This window comes from Anolis carolinensis, chromosome 6, assembly GCF_035594765.1.
Source record: "Anolis carolinensis isolate JA03-04 chromosome 6, rAnoCar3.1.pri, whole genome shotgun sequence".
Taxonomy (NCBI): Eukaryota; Metazoa; Chordata; class Lepidosauria; order Squamata; family Dactyloidae; genus Anolis; species Anolis carolinensis.
Genome location: NC_085846.1, coordinates 77,169,294 through 77,196,307, shown reverse-complemented (window position 1 = coordinate 77,196,307; position 27,014 = coordinate 77,169,294). Strand labels below are relative to the sequence as shown.

General features: G+C 38.1%; 1 protein-coding gene across 8 annotated transcripts in view; it reads right to left on the bottom strand.

Annotated features, from left to right (window-relative positions):
- znf385d (zinc finger protein 385D) overlaps positions 1-27,014 on the bottom strand; it is a 506,886-nt gene that overhangs the window by 158,561 nt on the left and 321,311 nt on the right. For all 8 annotated transcript variants that reach the window (XM_062984389.1, XM_062984388.1, XM_062984387.1 and 5 more), the window contains one exon: positions 24,357-24,499. In XM_062984389.1, coding sequence (XP_062840459.1) covers positions 24,357-24,499 — 143 coding nt within the window. The remainder of the gene's footprint in view (positions 1-24,356; positions 24,500-27,014) is intronic.

Sequence of the window (27,014 nt, the reverse complement as noted above, 5' to 3'; positions counted from 1 at the left end):
GTTTCATTGGCCTCTGAATTTAGGGTTGAACTAGACATTTTGAACTATCAAAATCTGGATATTAGTTTGATTCGATTTTACCTCCTCTTAAGTGCAATTTTGTGCCCTTATAAATTTAACTGCTTTAGACAGCATTAATTACTTCACTTAGAAACACTGAGAGCTGTAATATTTATACTGATTGGTAAGTACAACATTCATTTTATTCAATAAGGGTTGCTTGAATTGCTGAGGCACTTTTAAAATAGTAATATTAACAACTGTCTAAGTACAATTTTACAAGGGGGGTTGTCAATACTCTATATCCTCAAATCTCACGGGTTTATAATTGCAAAGCACTTACACACTTTGACCATTTATTCTGTGCTCTTTATTGGCAATGTCATATTTATTTCTTTGGATGATTTCCCTTTAATCTCTCTCTCCCCTTCCGCTAATGTCAATATATTCAAAACTATACCAACTTTTTGGCCTTTTTGCTGGTGGTACAAAATAATGTGCTTTTTTTCTCCAAAAACAAAACAAAAGATTATTTTCAAGATTTCTTATTCTATTTTTAAAAACTTACATGAAACTCAGAACTCTGTGCAATTTTGAAATATGTTCAGCAACAAGAAAAATGATTTCATATTTTTCCTCTAGAGATTATGCCATAAATGAATAAATATAATTCAATTCATTTCAAAGCAAAATGTCTCCAATAAACAATAAACAAATAAAAAATAAAACAAAGGGGGAAAGTTTATTCCAAATGTGTCATGCTGCATTTAACTTCTTGCAATTTTCTCTAAATTAATTTTTAACATGGCTGTCTTTTTCTGGCTTTGCAACTTTGTGAGAATTATAGGTTTTTTCATGTGATTTATTGCTTAAGTATTCATAAATACCTGTCAAAAGTGCACTTATATTAACATTAGTAAGGAATGTTTTAGTGTACCAGTTTCTCCTTCTCAAAATAGTGCAAGGAAGCATATCTTGTCTCATAATGTATTCGGGTACTGTACTTTGATTAATATATAGGATGTTTGAAAAAGAACTCCCTATTCACCATTTAATTTAAATGGTGAATAGGGAGATCTTTTTCAAACACCCTGTATATATGTTTAAAAAACATATCCTATACCTTTCAATTTGACACATTGTGTTGTGGGATACTCTTGTTCCATCAAGTTTTTTCAGTGCTGTTGAGGAGCAAAGAGACCAATTAAACATTTTATGAAATGACTTGATTGACAATTGGTCACATTATGTCTCCAGTACTAAGATTTTAAAGGAGTCATTTTGTTTTGATATTAATTTTATCCCACTAGTTGTTGATGTCTCAAGTTGGGATCTTAGAAAGTTCATGAACTGATAAAGAAGGTTCAGACCTTCTAATATTCAAAACTTCCATGAGTCAGTAGATTGTATCCAGTTTGAGTAAATTCACTGAAATAGGACTTGTATGTGTCATTACCCAATTATTTTTATTAGTCTGCTCTAAACAAAATAAATTGGGATCCAATCCAATTTCTGACACTCAATTTTCCTACTGCCCCAGGCCTTAGCTTTTTGAGACTTTTCTCTGGTGTGTATTGGTACTTACTTCTCGAGATAAAGTCCATGACACTATTAAAAGAGAGTAACACAGAATAACAGAATAACAAAGGTTAACAGTCTCAGCATTTGGCTAAGAGCTTTTCAAATGTACTCTCCAAGAAGATAAAAATACCATGCATGGTCCTGCAGGGCTAAGAGAGGAGGCCAAAAATAATGGTTGAATTCAAGGCTAAGTTCATACAGTAGGCCTTACAGATTTGTGGAGTGCAGATCTGTGGTTTCCAACACCATGAATTGACATGCCCCATATCAATAAATGGCAGTAACATGAACATTAACATGGTGAAGCATGTGCTTTCACATTGCTGCTATTTAATAATATGGGATGAGTAGTCTAAGGCTTTCACATCCAAAATCACTGGGATGTTGTGTTGTTTTCAGGTTGTATGGCCATGTTCTAGCAGCATTTTCTATTGAAATTTCTGATACTCAGAAATATTTTGCACTGCTCTCTTTCAATCTCAGGAAGCCTTTATCTCAGGAAGTAAAAAATGAGCAACAGCCAAACACATGATAAACTAAGCTGGGCACAGAATATTATTTGAGAATACCGAAATTCTGGACCACTCTGACAACCACTATGTCACACTACACAGAGAAGCAAGTGAAATCCACTAGCACATGACCAATATCAACAGAAAGGAAGAAACCATGGAAATGAACAAAATTTGTCTACCAGTATTTAAAAACACTAGAATCAAGACTGTGACTAATGAACACCACCCTGACATAGGACTTTAAGCAGTAAGTAATCAAGGACCAGTGAACACCACCCAGACAAAAGATGTCTCCAGGCAGCAAACAATTCAAAGGGAACAAAGGCCAGGCTACTTCTTTTCAGATGCCTTCACTAATTGACTATGTTTACTCACATGCTAATGGATGGATCACACTCAACACATGAAATCCCACACAACACATTCAAATCTAGTTTGCTGATTCCACTCTTTATACTTGTTCAACAGACAATGGTTCTTTTCTGCCACCCTGGACATTTCACAGATATATGTATTCCAGTTGCTTTACGACCATCAGATCCTCTGAATAGGCCAGCCATACCTGCAGGCAAAACGGCAGGAGAAAATCCTGCTAGAATATAGCCACACAGCCCAGAAACCACACAACACTCCAATATGAGATGTGATTATCCATTGTTTTCACATCCGTAGTGGGCCCTGGGACTGAACCCAGAATTGGAGAGGCCCACTGTATTTAATTGATCATTCTAGCTGTTGTTCTATACTACCTCTAACTCTTGAATTCAATTCTTATTAGAACAATTGTTGCTTCTCTTATTGGAACAATAGTTAGCTGTATGTAATGATCACCAACTGAAGCAACAAAAGTATTCTGCATCTATTTAAGTCAACATTGTGTAGTAAATCTTCATGAGAATTCTGCCCAAACAAAGGTGTTTTTCCAAAATAAATTAGTGCAGCTTTTTATTCTCAGTGAATGTGGATCATTTGAAAACAGTGTCCTACTTGGGTTCACTTTGCAAGCCACAGAGCGTCAAAGGCATGATTTCAATTATGTGGAACAATACTTCATGATGGGTATATCTTCATTAAAACACATGGCTGGATTATTCTTGATAAATAAATCTCCCAGATACCCTTCTTGTTTGCATTTCGTGGCTATGCGGTAGAACGACCTTATGTAAATGCCACTGTAGCAGTTTTGCTCACAGGTGTAGCCAAATTGCTTTTCTATAAATGTCATTGCAATGATTACTTCCCTCCCCTGCTTCAAAGTACACTTAGAAGCCACAGCAATAACCTTAATACTGCATCTAGCAAAAAATATAAACAGAGCACACACAGAGAACATCACATGTGGTTTTGCTGAAGCAGAATGTTCATAAATAGTTTCATATGCAATGTTAGGGGATCAATAAATACATCTGATGGATTGTGGATATTTATTAGTAAAAGTGTGAGAAGGAGGAGATTTGAAACATGCATTTCAATCCTAGTCCATTTATAACAAGATACTTAATCAATAATTATGCTTTTAAGCATACAAAAATATATTATAAATCTGAGATTTATTTCCCCACTCTAGTTTCTGTGGAGTGTTTTTAAGGTGTAAAGTGCTCTGAAGTCATTCCCAGTTCTTTACATTACTAAAGATATACAGCTGCAACAAAAATGCAGAGAAGACTCAGGCAAGCACCCAGTGCCTTCAATTTCTATTGGCATTATGTTTTAAATACCTTCATCACACAGAAGCTGTGTGCTATGTACAACTTTGAAGCCATAAGGTGGCGGAGGAATGGGAAAACAGCAGTTTGTTTCTTATGCTCCCTGCAATTGATATAGTTTGATATTGGCAGTGACTGGCCTTCTAACCCTTTAATCATCTTTTAGTTCTGGGGGAGTGGGGGTAATGTATCTTTTTCCAACTCTGATGCAGAGCCGGTCCAACAATGAGGCGAATTAAGCGGCCGCTTCCGGCACCAAACATACGGGGGTGCAGTCGAGACTGCTTTTTCTGTTGATTTGTTGTAAAACATGATGTTTTGGTGCTTAATTTGTAAAAATCTTAATATAATTTGATGTTTAATAGGCATTTCCTTAATCCCTCCTTATTATCCAACATTTTCGCTTATCCAATGCTTTTATTTTTCAGTGATTTTTTTTTGGGGGGGGGCAAAATTCTGTTCACCTACACTTGAAAAATACTTAGGGCCAGCTCTGCTCTGATGCTTCACTGATTGCCTTCTCTGAACATGGTGCATGCTTATATGCAATCCCCCCATTGCTCCAAGCTTACTCATTCAGGTATAGTTCAGACTCGCTTTTTCAAAGTTAAAAAGGTAGAATAAAAGCTACCACACAATAGAATTAATTTTGTATCTGTATATTTGAACATGACTCCTAAAACATTACAATAATGTGAATTGCATGAGAACTTGGATTATTGTAAATCAATTTATTGATCTACCACTATTTTCAGCTGCATACATTTGAAACATGGGCGACTGGAAAATAACAGAAGGATGACAAAGTATGCCAGGTGCAGGGTGGACAATACATAAATGTTTAATATAATTCACACCAGCAAGGGACTCAAGATGAATATATTCCTAACCATGTGTCACTCAGCAGCTACAAACAATGGCTCAAAACAGTGTGAAATAAAATCCTTGATGGAATCTTGAGATGCAGACTAACATGTATTCCAGGCATATATCTGTATTTCTCTGCTTGGCTCTCTCATTCCAGAATATTGATGATGATGACAACAACAACAACACAGAGAGAAGGGTGTAAATGTTATTCCTATATAGACTGGAGACTGATATTACACCTCATTGCATGTATATACTTGTGCAAATAAATGCAAACAGAATGAGAGAAGATGAAAGAGAAATGAAACCAAGTGAAATTATTTCTTAATTCTCAATTATTGTGACCAGTTGGTACCATCACATTAAAATAATGAATCACCTTTAATAGCAAGCTGAGAACTGACAGGAACCTTGTGCATTTCTTGCCAGCTCATCAATCTGAAGATGTGACAAGAAGTTGAAGTAAATTGTATATTTCTGAAGAAAGTGACACATCTTCCTTCAAAACTGAGTGGAAGGATGTGTCCTCCCATCCCACTGTGTGCCAATCTTGGATCATCCTTTCATTTGACAAAATTAATTTAATTGAAAGACTCTATGCCCCAAATGGACTGACACTATAGGTACATCCATTGCTGGTTTTCTTATTAATGTTTGTATGTATGTGTACATTTGTATACTCACAGAGACCTAACAGTGACCTTCTACAAAAAAAACCCATGAAATAAATATATTAATCTAAGGCCCATGTGCATTATCTAAGAAAAAGGAACTTTGCTAAGGTTAAAAATAATGATCCCTATTCTGAATTCTACTCCAAATCAAAAATGGCTTGAAACCTTGAAGGGGAATGTATTGTGGAAGGCTTTCATGGCCTGAATTACTGGATGTTGTATGGCTTCTAGGCTATGTGGCTCTGTTCTAGCAGCATTTGCTCCTGATATTTCATCTGCATCTGTGGCTGGCATCTTCAGATTATAAAGCAAGTGGAGTATATATACCTGTAGAACATCCAGGATGGAGTAAAGAACTAATGTCTATTAACCAAGTGTGAAGGGTGCATTTAGTGAGCCTGATTTGCAAGCGTTTGAGTGGAATCCATCCATTAGCATACATCCCAGAAACCACACAACGCTCCTTTGAAGAAGAATATTTTCTGCACACTTCTGAGAATTCGTATCTCCTAGAGGGCTTCTGTGAGGCAAGAAGCCTTCTAGAACAGTGGTTTTCAACCTGTGAGTCCCCAGATGTTTTGTCCTTCAACTCCCAGAAATCCTAACAGCTAGTAAACTGGGTGGGATTTCTGGGAGTTGAAGGCCAATACACCTGGGGACTCACAGGTTGAGAACCACTGTTCTAGAAGATAGTGCTGCTGGTAAGCTCTCCCATGCTAGGCAGACCTTGGTTGAAAAGCCAAACTAAATGTGCCAAACAATTACTGGGTAGCAGCAGGAGCGAGCAGAAACAATGGCTGAGGATCTCTCAAAGACAATGGCAGCAATGCTACAGCTAACCCTATGGCACAGAAGAAGGCATGGCAAACCCCTTTTGAATGCTTCTTACCACAAAACCCTATGATGAGGCAATCCAAAATAAAATAGATGAGACTCCAAGGTTGTATAGCTACCCTAAGCCTGGAAGAGTAGGGCTGTTGATTATAGGGTGACTTGGAGATCTCTCATTCATAGGGTCACCATGAGTCAGCAGTTAAAAGCAAGAAGAGGCCGACTCATTTGTCCTCCATCAGGAATCATAGAATCAATCATAGAATCAATGAGTTTGAAGTGACCTCATGGGCCATCCAGTCCAACCCCCTGCCAAGAAGCAGAAAAATCACATTCAAAGCACCCCTGACAGATGGCCAACCAGCCTCTGCTTAAAAGCCTCCAAAGAAGGAGCCCTCACCACACTCTGGGCAGAGTGTTTCACTGCCGAACAGCTCACACAGTGAGGAAGTTCTTCCTAATGTTCAGGTGGAATCTCTTTTCCTGTAGTTTGAAGCCATTGTTCCGTGTCCTAGTTTCCAGGGCAGCAGAAAACAAGGTTGCTCCCTCCTCCCCATGACTTCCCCTCAAATATTTATACATGGCTATCATGTCTCCTCTCAGCCTTCTCTTCTGCAGGCTAAACATGCCCAGCTCTTTAAGCCGCTCCTCATAGGGCTTGTTCTCCAGACCCTTAATCATTTTAGTCACCCTCCTCTGGACGCTTTCCAGCTTGTCAACATCTCCTTTCAATTGCAGTGCCCAGAATTGGACACAGTGTGATTCCAGGTGTGGTCTGACCAAGGCGGAATAGAGGGGTAGTACGACTTCCCTGGATCTAGACACTATATTCCTATTTATGCAGGCCAAAATCCCATTGGCTTTATTTTGCCACCAAATCACATTGTAGGCTCATATTTAACTTGTTGTCCATGAGACTCCAAGATCACATGTACTACTGTCGAGCCAGGCCAATTCTGTATCTTTGCATTTCATTTTTTCTGCCTAAGTTGAGTCTTTTGCATTTGTCCGTGTTGAACTTCATTTTGTTAGTTTCAAGCCCATCTCTCTAATGTGTTAAGATCATTTGAATTCTGCTCCTGTCTTCTGGAGTATTGACTGTCCCTCCCAATTTGGTGTCGTCTGCAAACTTGATGATCATGCTTTCTAACTCTTCATCTAAGTCATTAATAAAGGAGCAGCAGTTCACTGAGAAACTGTCTTTCAACTGTGACATTTAGTCACTTAAATGCTTCTGTTCCAATGCCCAAAAGTTTGACTAATTGACTTATTCCAAGATTTACATACACATGTGATTTTAGCCTAATAAACCAGTTTCAGCTTCCTAACTGTTTACTATGCTTGGATTATTTGGATTCATTTTTTTAAAATCTTAAAATCTTTAAATTGGGTAGCTCACATCATGTATAGTAAAGGTAAAGATTTCCCCTGACGTTAAGTCCAGTCATGTCTGACTCTGGGGGTTGGTGCTCATCTCCATTTCTAAGCCGAAGAGCCAGCGTTGTCCGTAGACACCTCCAAGGTCATGTGGCCGGCATGACTGCATGGAGTGCCGTTACCTTCCCGCTGGAGCGGTACCTATTGATCTACTCACATTGGCATGTTTTCGAACTGCTAGGTTGGCAGGAGCTGGAGCTAACAGCGGCCGCTCCCGCCGCTCCCGGGGTTTGAACCTGGGACCTTTCGGTCTCCAGCTCAGTGCTTTGCCACTGGGGCTCCCACACCATGTATAGCTAGATGTAAATATCTCAATAAATCAAATGAATAAACCGCACTTGGAATCAGTAGTGTGAATCCAGCATGTCTTTATTAGTCTTCTCCTCTGCATTCAAACCACTCTGATACCATTCTCCCTGCAAAGAAGAATGAATCATTGGCTGGAGCTCTGGTTCTTGTGCACTATGAAGGAATAAGTTGGTCTGCTTCCTATCTATGGCAGTATCAAGAATATGAGTGTGTTCCACTCCATTTCCAGATTAATCCCCAATTTGTCTTTATTGTACAAATATATATAAGACTGCCTTTTATATCCCCTTTATTGTGAAATACTCGTTTTATGCATATTTTCGTGCAGAATGGCCATTATATGGATTTTATGGTATTCTGCACATTTTTATACACACTTTGGTTATATTTTAAGCAGAAAGCTCCATCAGAGCATTTGGTGAAGTGTGAAATTAAAAGGGCAAAACCATGACCCAATCAGAGCTTGCAATGTTACTTTTCAAAAGCAATATCTTCCTCTTCCCAGATTGAGGCATCAAACAACCTGCCTGTTGATCGATAAGACTGTTACCCTAGCCTGCTGCAGGGCTCACCAGAACTACACCAGTATTTATGGCAAATTGGCTTCAAAGGGGAGAGTATTCTGCAACAGGGGCACCACAGTTGAGAAAACCCATTTCAATACCCTCCCATAAAGTATTATTCCCACTGATAGGAGACAGATTAGACGAGCCTCAAAAGACTTAAGTCATTGGGCAGATGTAGATAGAAGGAAGCACTCCCCCAAGTATGGAGGTCAGATGTCACACCGGGCTTTGAATGTCATTATTTGCCACATGTCACATAGGGCTTTGAATGTCAGTCTTGGAACTTGTCAGTTACTTAAGCTATTTCGTGCAGCCCTTGGGTATTTACTGTCAGAAAACAATTATTTATACATATTAAATAGTAAATCCCAAACAGGATTTGCTCTTTAATAAAGCATGAATATGTGCCTTATCAACAGCTACATTGTAGCCTTCCTCCTAATTTGCACTCTTTCACCCATTCTGCCTAACAGTAATTAAGTCATTCCTTTAAGTGATTACTTTGACTAATTGCCACATGTTAAGAGCAGGTTAATAAGTGTTATCCATATTTAAACTGCAGATTTCAGGAGTGATGTTTATAACGCCATCCAATAAAGGTTTTGCAGAGTAAAATCTAGCCAGGCACCACATGAAACAAAAACTAAAGTTTCAGCTGATTAAAACATTGCTTAAATGCTTTATTAAAATTTATTTTTAAGCATTTCGACTCATCAAGACATGACAAATCAGAAGAGCACTTCATTTAATTAACTCTGAGAATGTTTTGCATGCAAAAATGAGTGCCCAAGGGACATTCATGCATAAAAAGATAGTGCTATTATTTTATAGAATGCTACAATGTACAGAGTGCCAGTTAATCTAACTTCCCATTGTGCCGAGCCTTCTAGCACACAGAGAAGCTGGAAAGAGATAACCCAGAAAACATTATGCATAAATCCTAACTATCATTTCAAAAACATTTGCTAGATAAAATGATGACCATAATTATTTCTCAGGGGGAAGTCTATGACCACAGGGTCTTCCACATACTTCTCAATTCCTGACAAGTTTCTTAGAGCCTTAAGGGCAAATCTGAGATAGTTCTACTGAGTGGAGGGGTAATTTTCAAGTACTGTACAGGCAGTCCCAGAGTTACAAACACCAGACTTACAAATTACTCATAGTTAAAAGAACAGGGGTGAGATAAACAGAGAGAAATCTACCCCTTGGAAGGGAAATTCACTCCTGAAAGAGTTATCATGGGAAAAGTTGTCTGCACTGAAGCTTTATCACCAATTCTGGTTTCTAAAATAAGCCAATTTTTTCAAAATCAATTATCACAGGGACGGAAAGTGAGGTGAAATCCTTTGAACAGGGGCACAGACAGCAAAACAAATACCACAGGGGTATTACGGTTAACCCTTCCCTATGCTATACAAATCTTTGACTGAAAAAGGCGTTTGGTATCTCTATAAAGGACTGTGTAAGATTTCCTACTGAAACTCTGCCAAGCCACCACCAGTCCATATAGAGACAATAGCAGCAAATTTGCCAGTTATCTACCTTTGCTATGCACATCTTAGTAGTAACTCTTTTGACCAGAGACAAGAAAAATAATCTTAAGGGCATCTTACCCTATTTTATGTGAGAGGTCACCCCCATTTTATCACTGCTGCATAGTCCAAGAAGCTGAACATTTTCAGAGTTTATCTTTTAAAAAAATGAATAAAATGGTTTCCACATTAAAAGTTTGTCTTATGGTGTCATCCAAGATACTGAGCATTGCAAGTGGTGTTGTAAATTGAATTAGTGCATTTAGTATCTACAGAAACAAGACACTAAATTGCAGGTGAGAGAAAAGATTGGTCTATCACACCTGCTGTGTTTTCCTACTTCATTATTGGCCTAGTGAGCTTTTCCATGCCACTTCTGTTTACCCAGATTGTCACCTGAAAGGAATTAAGTCTTTTCAATATCAATCAAGGATTCAGTCTGCATGCCACCAAGCAACAACAGAGCAAAGTAAAACCGTAGTGATATCAGCTACACTGACTACTTTATAGCAACAGGATAGAACAAGTGATTAGAAAAGCCATCAGCAGTCTTAACATCTGGCTCACTTGTATTTTTTCCCTCTGCCTACCATAACTTCTCAGCATCTAAATCATACATAATTTTGGAGTTTTACTACATATGTGTAATTAATATGATAAATATAATTTCCCAATACCTGCAGCATAACTATATCACATTATGACTGTAATGTGGATAATGGCAGTCCTTTTGGAATGGAAATATAGCTTCCAGTTGCATTTATTGATTTCTGGTATGGCCTGACTCACAAAGGAACTCTAAAATGGTTCAAGTTATGTCCCATGCTGCTCTATAAAATGCACTCTGATTTCTAGAAAAGCAGCATTTTAGCTATGTCTACAGGACATGAATATTTTTTAAAACAATTTTTTAAAAATGCAACTATAAAACAGCTAATTACTTTGAAGGAACATCTTACTTTTAACTGTCACGAACAGCTTTTAAAGTCAATTTATAAAAAGTACCTTCCAAGTTCTGATATATATATATACAAAGCATCCATATAGTTTACCTTAATTTTAACAAGTTTGGTAAGGCCAGACAATTTTATTCTCCATTTTATTTCTTCATGCTGTCATTAACATTCTCTCTTCACACTGCTCCTTATTTTCAATATCATACACCTTTTTAAAGAAGACAGCTTGGTTTTCATCTGCCCATATCAAGTATAACTAGAAAACTGAAGGAGAAGTTCGTCAATTGTTTGATAAGAGAGAACACATTTGAGTTATGCTTCAGTTTCTCCATTGTTGAACACTTATACCAATGTATTAAACTTTTAATACATAAAATGTTTTGAAATAAAATCTTCAAGTATTACTACCAATTGATTTGTATTATTATTGTATGTTGAATACATCTCCCACACCAAACATATAAAGATGTACGCAAAAAGATACCTATAAACGGAACAGCTTTTTTTCTCTGTTACTTACAAAGTGAATTAAAATCTCTAACCAATTATGGAAGAGGAGGACTTACCTCTAGCACTGACTGGGCTGTTCCCAGCTCCCATGTCTCAGAAGGAAATGGAGAACCAGCTGCTGGTCTCCATTGAAACCTCTACAACAGCGATTCTCAACCTGTGGGTCCCCAGATGTTTTGGCTTTCAACCCTCAGAAATCCTGACAGCTAGTAAACTGGGTGGGATTTCTGGGAGTTGTAGGCCAAAACACCTGGGGACCCACAGGTTGAGAACCACTGCTCTACAAAAAGGTGTGCCAAAGAGGCCATGAAACTCTGGAGGCAGAAACTACATGAAAGAAGAAAAGATACAAACATTTCTTTAGATTTGAGTGCTGCAGTGTAAAGAGTCTTAGGTGCCTTCCACGCATCTGGATAAAATCCAAACTGAACTGGATTATATGGCAGTGTGGACTCAAATAATCCAGTTCAAAGCAGATAATATGGATTATATGCCTTGATATTCTTGGTTATATGGCTGTGTGGAAGGACCCTAAGGCTGGATCTACACTGCTATATAATCCAGATTATCTGCTTTGAACTGGATTACATGAGTTTACACTGCCATATAATCCAGTTCAAAGCAGCTAATCTGGATTTTATATGACAGTGTAGATCCAACTTTAAGGGAGTATGTAAATACTAGGTGAATGGAGACTTTCCTTGGCTGCTTGGCTGGGGAGTCTTTTGAGATAGCTGATAATCCAGAGTAAGACTTGGAGATGACCAACACAAGCCCTTGATTTCTCATTGAGAGCCATACCAACTGAATGGCTATGACAAGATAGGCAGATAGCAAAAGCGAAGCACCCCTTCAACAGATATATGATTGGGATTTAATTGCTGATTGCTGGCTTCTCAATTTGAGCAATCATCATCATCATCATGTATTGTTGAAGGCTTTCACGGACAAAATCACTGGAGTGTTGTATCGTTTCCATTTTAAATAAAATGCTAGAACACTGCCATACAGCCCGGAAACCACACAGCACTCCATCATCATAATTTTTATTTGCTACCTGCCTCTACTTACGGCTTAAGGTGGGCTACAAAATATTTAAAACACCCAGATAAATACTATAAAATACATATATTAAAATACATATATTAAAATACATATATTAAAATACATAGTAGAAAGATTAAAATATAGTCCTTTCTTCCTCCTTGAAAGACTAGTGTGTTTGAGAGGTCATGCAAATAGGAGTATTTGATGTATGTCCTCCTAGGAAGGGTATTGACTCCCTTAAATTAAGTTGTAGAAATTTGCAAGGTCCTTTCGCTTATACGGAGTATTAGGAAAAGAAAAGCTAGTTCATTCAGTGTAACAGCTCTGAAAAATTATAGCTGTGGCAAAAAGATTCTCACTTCATGGAGATATTTTCCCCTTCTTTCCAAGCAGTGTAAAAAATAATTGGCAATGATTTTGAATTACCACATACACCTATAAAAAGAAAGTGCTGAGTTACAGTAAATCGAAGTCATCGTGTTGCTTTTTGTCATAGTCATTCCTTTCTGGAATCAAATACACTGACGAGAGAGATATCATTGCCATTCTACATTGAAGGACATTGTACCTTGATTCGCGGGGAGTATCTAATTATGTTATGCTTCCAGTTAATACAAAAATGTACAGAAAACCAGATTTTTTTTGAGCTAGTTATATTCCTTGCTGCTTTCCCTTGTCTTCCAAGTGGTTTATTCAGTAATGCACAACTATAAATAACAGCACATCACAGACTTAACACCATTGTTACACGTTCAGTTGTTTGAAAGAAAACACAATATGACCCTCATATCCCATATCTGCAGTTTCACTTATCTGCTGTTCACAAAAGTCCTCAGGTTTTCTATGATGAGGAGAAAAGACTCCATTTATTGTCCCATGCATTGGGTAGGAGTTGGGAGGAGGGAATAGCGAACATGAACAGAGTATTTGCTTTTACTTATGATTTCATGTATTGGCAGGAAGTACTGAAATATATCCCACACAGATTTTGAGGTTGTACTCTCCCTCCCTTTCTCTCAATTTATCTGAGTCCATCTACAGGTTAGATTCGGGGCAGCTCTGTCCGGTTCAGGCCCTGGCTTACACACCTGAGGCCCAGTCCCCTGCCTGCTGTTCATACACCAAGATGGGAGCCCCCTCACTAGTTACTAGTTCATGACTGTCTTTCAGAGATCCCTTATGCCCTCGGCCTCCCGCATGCTGAATTTGGGAGGCACTCATTCAGGATAAGAGAGGCTACCACAGCTGCTGCAGGTGGGGTACCAGTGGACATCATTTAAAAAATGGGGTGCTGGAAATCTTCTGCCTATGCCTTGTACATTCGACTGGGCCTCCTCCTGGAAGGTGTTCTCTTTCTTTCTGCCACAGGGTTGCTACTCCAGAAAAGAAGGGAAAAAGTACATGCACAGCACATGGGACTGCTATCGGCACTAGGAACACATCAAATGGAGCACCCATGTGGCAACAAAGTTCTTCAGTGAAGCAGGAAGGCCAACAGGAGTTAGCCATATTGACATATTGGATGGCACACTTTGGGGACTGTGTTATAGAAGGCTTTCATGGCCGGGATCACAGGGTTGTTGTATGTCTTTTGGGCTGTGTTGCCATGTTCTAGAAGTATTCTCTCCTGACGTTTCGCCCACATCTATGGCAGGCATCCTCAGAGGTTGTGAGGTATGGAAAAACTAAGCAAGGAATGTTTATATATATCTGTGGGAAGTCCAGGGTGAGGGAAGAACTCTTGTCAGTTTGAGGCCAGCGTAAATGTTCCAGTTAATCACCCTAATTTGCATTGAATGGCTACATCTACTAGCTACTTTCTGCCTGGGGGCATTCTTTGTTAACTGCCCCTAGTTCCCATGTCTCAGAGTGTTGCTTCTTATTTACTGTTCTGATTTTTGAGTTTTTTAATACTGTTAGCCAGATTTTGATTTGGGGACTGTTTGAACTGTTGAACTGCACACTTTGTGGACTGTTTGGACTGCTGGGGGTTTGTTGGTTGTATTGGGGTCAGCATTGGCGGCAGGGGGGAGTGGGAGGCCCAACATCTTTTTTGTGGCATTTGGCATGAGTCCTGGATCTGATTTGCTTAATTTCTCCCCCTCCCCTCCGAGGGGCATCCGGTGGCTTAGCAGGGATGTAGTGGTAACAGAATCCCGGTATTGTGCCAGTTGGCTAACAGCTGCACCCCCTGGCATGGATAAGTGGCATTGGCACTAGTGGGCTCCAATTCCTGATCCAGGATCCATGCATGACGGCCAACCCTGTTTCTCATTTGTAATCAATAAACCAATTGTGGCCTTTTGTTATCCCAACAATGAATGTTTGTTGTTCTTGGGTCCTGTGATGGGAAATTGGTATTGCTCATGCTCACGCAACAGACTATATTGTCCTTTATGATCAGTAAAGTTCAAAATGTTGGTCAGATAAATTCAAGGTCCTTCCACACAGCCCTATATCCCAGAATATCAAGTCAGAAAATCCCATAATATCTGCTTTGAACTGGGTTATCTCAGTCCACACTACCATATATTCCAGTTCAAAGCAGATAATATGGGATTTTCTGCCTTGATATTCTGGGATATAGGGCTGTGTAGAAGGGCCCTTAGTTGCTGGTTAATTAGCAATTAAGTTTTTTTTCTTTTGACGATCAAATGATGTTATCAAGTTTTTTTTTCATTTTATAGAATTTGGAAGCTCTAACTGATATCATTAAGTTTTTCTTTTCTTTTCATGCTATATATGCAGGTAAATAGAATGGGATGTTTGCTGCCAAATGTACTTGGGAAAATGTCTCTTCTTCCCATTTCACTGCCTCTCCAGCATCAAACATATATTTGTCTATATTAAGTCAGGAGATGTAAGAAATAAAATTCTGGTGGTGGTGTTGCATGTGCATTTTAATAGACCTATTCTGAGATAGAATCAATAAAATCTTCATTCCGTTTGCTAGATAAACTCTTACTGAACCCATGAACTTAAAATTTCTCTGGGGCTTTCATGGTAGTGTGCTTTTTTGGCTTAAATGACTGAGCTGTTACCATTTCTTTCTGCATATGACTTGCAGGCACACATATACTAGACAATTATACACATAGCACCTAGAAGTGTTCTGCTAACCAATTTGCTAATTACCACGCTGTTTTATATAATGCTTCATAAAGCTCTACTTAATGCAACTGGATGACACGATCATTAAAAGTTACCTCAACTGCTTCTACGTGCAAAACCTTACAGCTTACTCTTTCCTTGTTGCGATTTTTGCTAGCACTATGATGTTCTATTTGATGTTGGGTAATTTTGGGCACAATTATGAAGTCCATGACTGAAACCCATTTCCAAAGCTCTGATCTTCTAGCGCAAACACCTGCCATCACATTTGCCTTAGCTATAACACAGAGCTTATCTAATTGATGTAACATGGGATGTTTATGAAAGAACAAAAACCTCTTTCTACTGCAAGCGCTAATTTACAGCATTGTAATTCTGTAATTGCCTTTGACCTGTAATTGTGCTGGGGCAGTGCTACTAAAAGCAGTGATCAGTGCTGGCCCATGATTTATTGGCTTCTAATCTGTAGGAAATTTCAGTGAAATAAAGTTGCATGTAGTGATACCAGTCCCCGAAACATGGGGGAAAATGCTAGGAGTTCTTCAGTTCATAATGTTAAAGAAACCTGTGTTAAGGAGCATATATAAGGAATTAAACATTGTAGTAAGATATTTATTTCTCTAAATTTTCTGCCTCAAAGGCTTGTTAGCTTTTTTCAATAATGTGTTATATCTAATTCCTACAGAACACACACCTACTGCATGAAAATAGTACCGCACAGATACTGATAATGGGTGCATCTACACTATAGAACTAAGGCAGTTTGACACCATATTGGCTTGATGCTATGGAACACAAGGATTTGTAGTGTGGTGCTGCACCAGCACTCTTTAGCAGGAAAGCTAAAGACCTTGTAAAACTGTGACTTTTATTACTCCACGGCATTGACCCATGGTGGCTAAAGTGGTGTCAAGCTGCATTCATTCTATAGTGTAGATGTATACAATATTATCACAGATTAAAGGACATAATTGATGAAGTATAGTCAATTTTTTAAAAACCAAACAGAAAATGTACTGCTGTTTCACACTACAGCTGTTAATAGCAGGATCTTAACAATTAACAGCAATTGAAAATAACCAGAGAAGGAAAGATGTATCAAGTAAGCATGAATAGAGTGTTTTCATTGACAAAAAATAGACAAAAGAGACTGCAAGAAATATTGATAGTAATACAAAACAGTGACACAACACACATTTCTTACTGTAGATCACTGGGACAAATTGAGCAACAGGATCATAATTATGACTCCTATTCTGCTCTCAGTCCTAGCAGCACAGAGAATCTGACACTCTACATAAAAGTGCACTATTGAAATCATGAATTACAAATATATAAAATTACCAAATGCAAATGTCTTATAAAAGAGTAAAAATTATGAAAATTAACTAAATGACAACTACAACATTTCTTTATTCCTTAAATACAAAAGACATATCGTAAAAATAAAAATTTACTCATGCTTGAAAGACTATGGAGAACAAGCAGCTCTATAACAGAAGACTTTCACTAATTGTGTCATATTCTTTATTAATATTGTTTAACACCAAGAACTGTCATAGAAACAGATATGTTCTAGAGATTATAAGACTTGCTGAGGTTGCTACTGTTTTATTCTACATTTACAATTAATGACAATAATAACACAAACATATGGTCTTCAGGATCTGCAACCGTCCTGTGCTGCTGCAGTTGCTAATGTTTTCATCAATATTCAGGAGCAAATGGTAGCTGCTCTATGGTGCAGGAGAATGCATGCACACCACTGTTGTGGTGTGTTGCATGCCTTCAAATTGAAACCAATCTCTGGTGACCCTAAGGTAATCCTATCATTACAGTTGTATGGGATTTGTCCAAGGTCATCTAGTGCATTTCCATAGCCAAATGGGTATTCAGGCACTATCCTCCAACAGTTATTGGTCACCACTGTAGCTGGATCTCAAACATACCATATAGTCTTATGAAAACACGATGCATTTATTTCACAGGGTTGTGAAGCTGAAAGAAGTTACTCAAGAGGCAAAGGCTGGAAAAAAAATCCTTTTAGGCATTATTTTGGCAATTGCTTCAACTGAAAACAATATAGTAAGAGGGTGGGGAACGGTTCAAAACCAGGTATGGTCTGAACATTGACCACCCTGTTTTAGAAAGGTATGATGCAATGGTGGCTGCACACTATTATAGGTATGTACCAAAACCACAAAAATAGAACTAATAAACCATATCTAGCAAGGAAGCAATATGCATTGAATCCTATATACAGGCAGTCCCTGAGTTACAAACATCCGACTTACAAATGACTCATACAGGGGTGAGACAAGAAAAATGAGAGGAATCTACCACTTGGAAGGGAAATTCACCCCTGAAAGAGTTATCATGGGGAAAAGATGTCTCCAGTGAAGCTTTATCATTAATCCTAGCTTCCACAAAAAGCCAAATTTTTCATAATCCAATTATCACAGGAACAGAAAGTGAGGTGAAATCTTCTGAACAGGGGCACAGACAGCAAAACAAACACCACCCTTTCCTGTGCTATCCAATGCTAAAAGATAAGATATATTTGGCAGGAGTTACCAAAAAAGTACCTGTTCTGACTTACATACTGATCTAACTTAAGAACAAACCTACAGAATCTATCTGGTTCGTAAATTGGGTGACACACAGTACTCTTGGAAAATGGAAACACTAATTGCTGAAAGTGGTATTTCAGGTATTTATCTTAGAATTCCATAATGAAGTATTTTGATAAATTATTCATCTTCAGACCTTAGAATTATTTTTAGATTTATTCTCACATGGAGATGTGTTTAGGAAGGGAGGGAAGCAAATACAAAAACATCGTCAATCTCAGGAGGTTATGCAATTGCATACAAAATAGTTTCTAAAAACTGGAAACATTACAAACTATGTGACTGTCAAACTGTTCTTCAGAACAGAAATAAAGTATGTGTCCTGCCTACATTCAACAATATCATATAAGCAGAACAATAATAATGGCCATCATAGTTTTTCTGCCAAGAAACTGCTACAGAAAGCCCTTATTAAAAATGGCCACTACTATTCTGCTCCACCACAAATCCTGAAATGGACTCTTTCATGTTGCTGATGAATGCATGTTGAAAAAGATGAGGATGGACAGGAGGCTGCCCTTTTTCTGGATTTTGTAATGGAAGGGGAGCTTCTTGTTCCTGTCTTTTGTCACTGCATTCATTCTGGGTCTATATTCCAACATCCATTGTCATACAAAATAAATAAAGGTTTCTAGGGGCACTTGCCCACCCACACACAGTTGATGTGTATATACAGTAATCTCTAGGATCTGAGTATATATGAGTATATTTAGATTCCAGAAATTACAGTATATACTCATGTATATGTCAACTGAGTATATATGAGTATACTTAGATTCCAGAGATTACAGTATATACTTATGTATATGTCAACTGAGTATATATGAGTATTCTCAGAATCTGGAGATTACCGTATACACTAATGTATACAACAACTATGTAGGTGTGAGGTGGGGCATATATAGTATATGAGTGTATACCATATATAAAATTGAGAGATACCTATCTATTTATCTAGATATATGATAATTGCTAGAATCTGCAAAGGGGAAGTAAATGGGATATGCCAGTACGAATTTGCATGCAGGAACCTGGTTAATTCAGATCTCGCATCCAGGCTCAAAAGAATGGGTATAAAAAAACCATGTAGGTTGTCCCAGCCTGTACCTATGAAGATACCAGAAGCTCTCAAGGGATTTCCCCAGATGGCGCTGGTTGGCACTCTTTCCTGAGGAAGTCATTTGGGGACAAGAACTCAAACATATCTCCACATGCTGGTTAGCAATGATAGGAACATGAGTGTATTATTTCATCTTGCAGTGCCACCAAAAGCCTTCAAAGAGAGTTAATTGACACTAAGTGCCTGCACTTCACCAGTTGTGACAGAAAGCAAAGGTTAGCCAATTAACCGACAGGATGAAACATTATATAGCGTGAAAAAAATGTCACTGTCCAATTGTGGCACAATAAAAATTCCAACTCAGCCTTCAAAGGGGGACTGGTAATTCCTATGCTATATAGAGGCAGGCAGGCTGGAAACAGAAATGGCCAAGAGGCTTGAGTCAGAGCAGCACATCCTTCAATAACCTAATTTAACCCTGCATTCCACAAGCGCTACAGCGCATGCTGGCGTATCATTTGGCCAGTGGCTTTGGGAGGGTAAAACCATTCTTCTCAGAAAGCAGGGGGGAATGCACGTATCTGCATTACACTACACATTGCTTTCTAAAAGGGGGCCCGTCCAGGATGTGAAATTCATTTCTACATCTGAAGAGTTTTAGACAGTGTAATTATTAATGCTGGGACAGTTCTCCATTGATTTATTTTGCTTGCATTGCTTGCTGAAATATCATTGGATATGAACTGGAGGGCATCACTCAATTTAAATATTTGGAGTAGGGATAATAAAGAAGCATGTTTTATCATGGATACTGCAAGTAATCCAAACATGATTCTTCATATCTTTTGGGTTTAATTTCAGAAAATGAATACTAATTTTAGGAACAGTATTTTTCACTTAAAGCTCTTATTTACAGTAGATGGATTTAATTTTCCAGACTTCAGTTTATGTCATCAGGATTGTCGGTTCACTTCTGCAAAAAAGGAGCAGATCTGGGCAAATTCAAATTACTTCTCCTTGGACAATTTGGAAGCTCTTTTAGGCTGGACTGCCTCAGGCTGTCTTCATTTAAAGAAAAAAGGGATGGTGCTCCATGTGATCTCTTCTGCCATGATGGCTTTGTGTGCAATAGCTGTCAGTAACAATTTGACTGATATAATTGTGCGACACTAACTCTATTCCACCATTCTAATTTGAAAGTTTCAGGACAATCCTTTTCATGAAATAAATTGCTTGATTATAGGATTTATATTTTGGATCAATTTATTGGCCCAGACCAAGATTTTTTTTTTGCCAATTTCAATACACCTGTGTGTATACTGCAGCAACATTTACAGCTGCAGTATCTTTTGTTTTCTATATAAGGAATAACAGGGCTGAGTGCCTAAGCAAATCTTGCTTTGTTAGAAATATTAATCATATCCTCACAGAAATGGATACCAACAAGTCTAATTTAGTAACATCTGTCAGAAAGCACTAAATGTGATATTAATAAAGTCAGAGCCGCATGGAACAAAAAGTTAGAATGCCATGTGCAAGTTAACCAACACTTTACCAATATTATTCTGAAAAGCAATTCTTGGGGAAAATATTTATATGAAAAAAACCACTTTCCATTCTGGATTTTAGAGGGTGGGGCACTATCTGAACTGATTGAGCAAATAGTTGTTAATTTATTTATTTATGTAAATAAGAATTACAAGAATTTTATTGAACTGCAAAGAAGAATGAAAGTACAAATTTCCTTTTCCCATCCCCCTTTTCACCCATCAATTCCCTCCCCCTTTTCCAATTTTTTTCTATCCCATTTTATCTATTTGTGTAAATCCCTAATAAAAATCTATTTATTTATTTTTTCTTCATTCAAATACTTTCCGGTAAAAGTTTACATAGTCACAAAGACTTGTTGCACAATGTCTCTGGTGCTGGAAAGAGTTGGAAAAGGTTCCAGAAAAAAGCTATTACACGATTGTGTTCATTACATATGAACCCAAGTGAGAAAATAACTTTGTGGAGAAATCCATGATATTGCAATAAAAAAGTTTAGGGGGAAAAGTTTTAAAGAAATAAAAGTTGCTTTTATAGCTAAGTAAAACCTTTATGGGACCAATGAAAAGTTACACCTTTGCACTTTCTTTATGTAAATCTTCATATATCCATCATTCCTCCCATGAATTCATGACAGCCAAGGATAAAACCTTGACCAAACAAGGTAAGATTTATTTATTTTTTTGTGATTCTTCTTCTCATAAATAAATAGAATAGCAATATAATTCTCCATTACTATAAATAGCCTTTTCTGTTGAGAAGGGTTTCAATATGTTAGCTAATCATAATACCAGCAGAATCATGGCCACTAGACGTGTGGGCAGCTGGAAGCACATCTAGACAACAAGGTTCATGGTTCTTTCCATGCTCTTTATGTACAATGGCCTCCCCTATTACAAAAAGAGCTATACTGTTGTTGTTCCACATTTGAGGTTTTGACTTTTGCAGATTTGCTTATTCATGTATTCAGTTTAAGAGGTTTTCTTTAGGAATCTCTAGGTCCTCCAGTGTAACAACACCTGTAACTCAATTTTCTCCAGTCATGTTGAAGGACCTAAAGATTTCTAGAAACAACAACTCTAGGACTATCTGGGTCCTCCAATGTGATTCTGTGATCAACTTGACTACATAGAGCCATGCCAGAAGACCCAAACATTCCTGGAGATGTCTTCTCTCATGTTAAAAACCCCCAACAATTTCACAGTTCTTCATTTTCACCTGAATCTTGCGCCCCTAACACCTACAAATGTGGACAGCTGACTGTAGTACTTTTAGATTCACAACTAGTATTATCTTGTGCTGTTTTGTTGCCACCATATTGTTATTTTCCTGTCCATGTATTTAAATTTGTTATACACTTAGTTAGTTTTAGTTAGTTCAATAATGTTTTTAAACAGCAAACCACAACACAAAGAAATTGCTGTTGGGGGGAGGATCTGGATGACCTATCCTATTTTACTCTTTCACAGAGAATTTTTGAAGTAATCAGCTTGCATGCAATCACTGAGATTAATCAGCCAACATTAATTATTTGTCAGTTAGAATAATTTATATACTTACTTAGAGCAATTAATAAAAACCCATGAACAAACATTGCTAAATATTAATTCATATTTAACTACTTGAAAAAGATGGAGTGGACGTTTTCCTTCATTAGTCGTGATCATTTCAATTACTAACCTGACATATATAAATGAGAAATAAATCACTTTTCTGGGTTTTCCTGCTTACTAATTTTCTACAGATTTGCCCATGACAGTTGAATCCTAGCTATTCTATGTCAAATGTAAGCACAATGCTCAACAAAACTATTTATTTAATTTGTATCTTGCTTCTCCCAGCAGAGAAACCAAACATTCTAGATTAAGTTCTACTGACTTTCTTAACCTAATTTAAATGTATGTCCAACAATCTTAACAGCCTACTTTCTTGCCATCGTTTCATTTCCAACTATCACAGGGGTTTGGGGGTAGGATTTGTCTGGAAAGGATTTGCCTTTGCTTTCCTCTTAAGCTGAGAGACTTGCCTAAGTGGGTTTTCAAATCCAGTCAGAGAGTCAGATCCCAGATCTCCAGAGTCAAATCAATATACTACGCTGGTTCCACTGTGTGCAAATCAATTTTCTGTAAAATGGGCGTGTTTGCTTACTTACTAATTTTTATTGATAACAAAGCTAGTGTGCTTTGTACAGCATAAAAGCAGTTTTGAATTCATAGAATTTTATACAGGGCCGTAGCCAGAAAAAAAAATCGGGGGGGGGGGGTTTGAAATTTTCGGGGGGGGGGTTGAATCCCTAACACCCCCCACACCTGCTACAAACCTGTCAATATCTGCTTGAGTTAGTGCCTGGAAGGACTCTTAATGTTTTGTGTCTCATAGATTTAGCATGGGGATTTGGTTAACCAGTTAAAATTCATGAGTAAACCAGGGTTTTTTTTATAACCTGAAAAATTTGGGGGGGGGGGTTGAACCCCTAACCCCCCCCCCCCTCGCTACAGGCCTGTAGATATATATATATATAAATTTTATGGCCCAACCAGCTTATGGTACTGGTCTGCCTGAAAACTAATACAGTAGAGTCTCACTTATCCAATATAAACGGGCCGGCAGAACATTGGATAAGCGAAAATGTTGGATAATAAGGAGGGATTAAGAAAAAAGCCTATTAAACATAAAATTACATTATGATTTTACAAATTTAGCACCAAAACATTGCAACATTTACTACAAAAACATTGACTACTAAAAGGCAGACTGCGCTGGATAATACAGAACATTGGATAAGTGAAGCTTGGATAAGTGAGACTCTACTGTATTAATGTGTCATCTGATGAGCTCACTTGTGAATCTGCAGACTCTGGATGCAGTCTATGGGTCATATCATAATTAAAGCTATTTGATACAGTTTTATCTATGATGACTTTATCCCTTGGAATCCTACTGAATTTGTAGTTTGGTAAGGTCATTAGAATTTTCTGTTGCTCTCCCCTAAACTACAACACCTGTCACTGAATTCTAAGCACCTGATAAAACCCAAGAATCTAGTAGATAGCACCATGGCAGTTAAAATGGTATCAAAGTGTAGTTAATTTGTAGTGAACATGCCCCCTTCCTCTATATTATAAGGTAAAGGTTTCCCCTGACATTAAGTCCAGTTATGTCTGACTCTGGGGCCGGCATTGTCCATAGACACCTCCAAACATTCATATAACATTCATATAAAATTACTTAAAGATCACATATTTCTCGTAGGTCCATTTTCTCTTCATTGTTTATTTACAATATTTTACCAAATTATGAGGGGTTTTTTTCTTAGAGCCAAGACAGAAGCTTTTGTTTCTTTTGATACATAAGCATGAATGTACGAATCCCTCACTGATCCACGTCAATGTTTGTTTGTTTTGCTAAAAGAGGAATAATACAGATAGTACAGGACAATGATATTAACTCTGCAATATAGTACTACTTACTGCATTGAAGTTGGGGAAGAGATTGACAGCTGCCGCAGTGTCCAGAGGGAATGGAAGAAAGGGTTTGAGATCCAACGAAGGCTGCAGGGGTGGAGCCGGAGGACGTACCAGGGCTGGAAGAGCAGGGCTCTGGCATGTACCTCCTAGATGAGGAGAAAGAAAGCATGAGGTAAAGTCTCTTTCCATTTTAGATAACAGATATTTACACCAAATCAATGAGGAATATAGTCCATCACTCTTGTTAAGGTGGCAGCCTATCAGGTAACATCCCACCTCCTGCAATAATCCCACCTTTTCATTATGCTCATTTCAATGACTGTTCTAATCAATGGGCAATACCTCCATATATAGACAATGGTACTTGCATAAGCAGTCAAGGACATTTCTTTATATGTCTTCCAGACATATATTCCCTGAAGTGGTATGTGAACAAAGACACTAAGGACACCATCTTCTCCCATGTCTAATATATCCAGCTATATGGAGGTGGTGTGGATTTGCACTAGTATGAATGGATGGTTATAAGAATCAGTTAAACCATTTCAAAGTTCTTCTGGTGAAGTATTCTTGTTGGGCCCTTACAAGAATAATATAGAATTTTATTGCCTTTTTCTGCCTGATCACAAAGTAAGATGGAGCACTGCAGAACAGCCAGCCTGCACTAAATTTGTCTTTCAAAGGCACTCCATTTGGGAACTCCATTTGGGTAAAGCACCTAAAGAGGCAAGAGGATCAGAAAAGAGAGGTAATCGATAGATTATAATTGAATACAGAATTCCCTCCAGTTTTCAATTCCAAATGATCATGATGGAGTATTTGGGTTGGCCTCCCCAAGGGGTCAATGTGAGTTCTGTATCTTAACTCTTATCAAGAAAGGGAACATCCCCTTCTGAGTGGAATGATTATAGCCAAGAACAGTCCATCCCAGAAAAGTCTAAAGGAAGCACTGACACCCCCCCCCTTATTTCTCCACCGTGGTGCCACTTCTGATTTTTGAATGCCTGGGTGGTAAAATAGTGGCAGGGGCAGTTAGAACTTTCCACTCTCTGCAGAATTACTCTCAACTTATTCATGGGTCATATCAAAATTCATAATCTTGGTGAGAACATACATAATCCTGCCATTGTCATATCCATGAGGTCAATTTATATATGAATATATTTGGTAGTATTCTTAGCATTCATTCTTAGGTAAGAATTACAACTTGATATACCTTTTTGCAAATTCAACAAAATTGTGGTGAAATGTTCACACCTGATGCCTCACAGTATCACTTTGGACAATACTGCGGAATACAGTGCTAACCCCTAAGCTTATTGACAGAGGGAGTATTTGGGAATATTATTGGAAGGAAATGAGGGTATCAGTAACAGAACTATACAGTGTTCCGTCACTTATTGAAGGGGTTATGTTCCAGAACCAACCACAATAAGTGAAGATCCGCAAAGTAGGGATGCTATATTTATTTTAATATTTATACATTATTTTAGTAGCTGAGCTGCTGAACTTGCAGACCGAAAGGTCCCAGGTTCAAATCCCGGGAGCGGCTTGAGCGCCCGCTGTTAGCTCCAGCTCCTGCCAACCTAGCAGTTCGAAAACATGTAAATATGAGTAGATCAATAGGTACCGCTCCAGCGGGAAGGTAATGGCGCTCCATGCAGTCATGCCGGCCACATGACCTTGGAGGTGTCTACGGACAACGCCGGCTCTTCGGGCAGGGGGGAAATCTTTTGAAATCCCACCGCTACCACCAAATGTAAAGATGTCAGGCAGGGGGGAATCTTTTTAAAATCCCACCTCTGCCACCAAATTGAGGAGATGTGGAGGTTGAGATTGCTTTTATTAATTAATTATATTTATATTATCGCTGCCACCAGTTATTAAAGCTGTTTTTATTTAAATGCTGCCACCAGTTATTAAGGATGTTTATAATGCGGCCACCAGATGTAAAGGGGATTATCAACTCTTGTCACCACTATTGGAAGATATAGCCACTAGCTACTTAGAGAGGAGACTTTTTAAATTTTATTTTTCTTCTTTCTTGTTTGCTTTTGATGGTAATATAGATGACAGAAGCTTAGATGTTCAAAAGAACAATAACACGTTTATTCAGGCACAAGCTTAATGGTTACAGTAACTTCAGTTGCAAAGCTATATTGAGGTGTTTCAAACTTCTTAAAATGTCACTTCCTCCTTTACTGCTTTAAACTGCATTCACCCTGTGAATTACAATCACAGATTATCTGTTCCTTATCTGGAAACAGATTACCTTAAAATAAGTGACTCAAATAAGCACTTGAGTCTCCCTGATCCTCCAACTGAGAATCAGTCTTAACTGTACCTCAGCAGGGCACAGACTAACTGCTCTTTTTCAAACCTGCACTTCTCCACACAAAATGACAGTTGGCTCCGCCCACTTCTCCATGGCAACCAACTCATGAGTGCAGAGTAACTGAAATACTGACCCTTTTAAAACACAATTAAACATGGTATCTGTAAATTTAAAAAAATCACACTTCATTACACCACTTAACAGCGAATCCGCAAAAAGTGAACCGCGAAATAGTGAGGGAACACTTTAGTCTCACAGTTCTCTTTTCCTATACTAAAACTGCTTTAGCACCGCCACCACATTGGTGAGGATAGAACTACCATTAA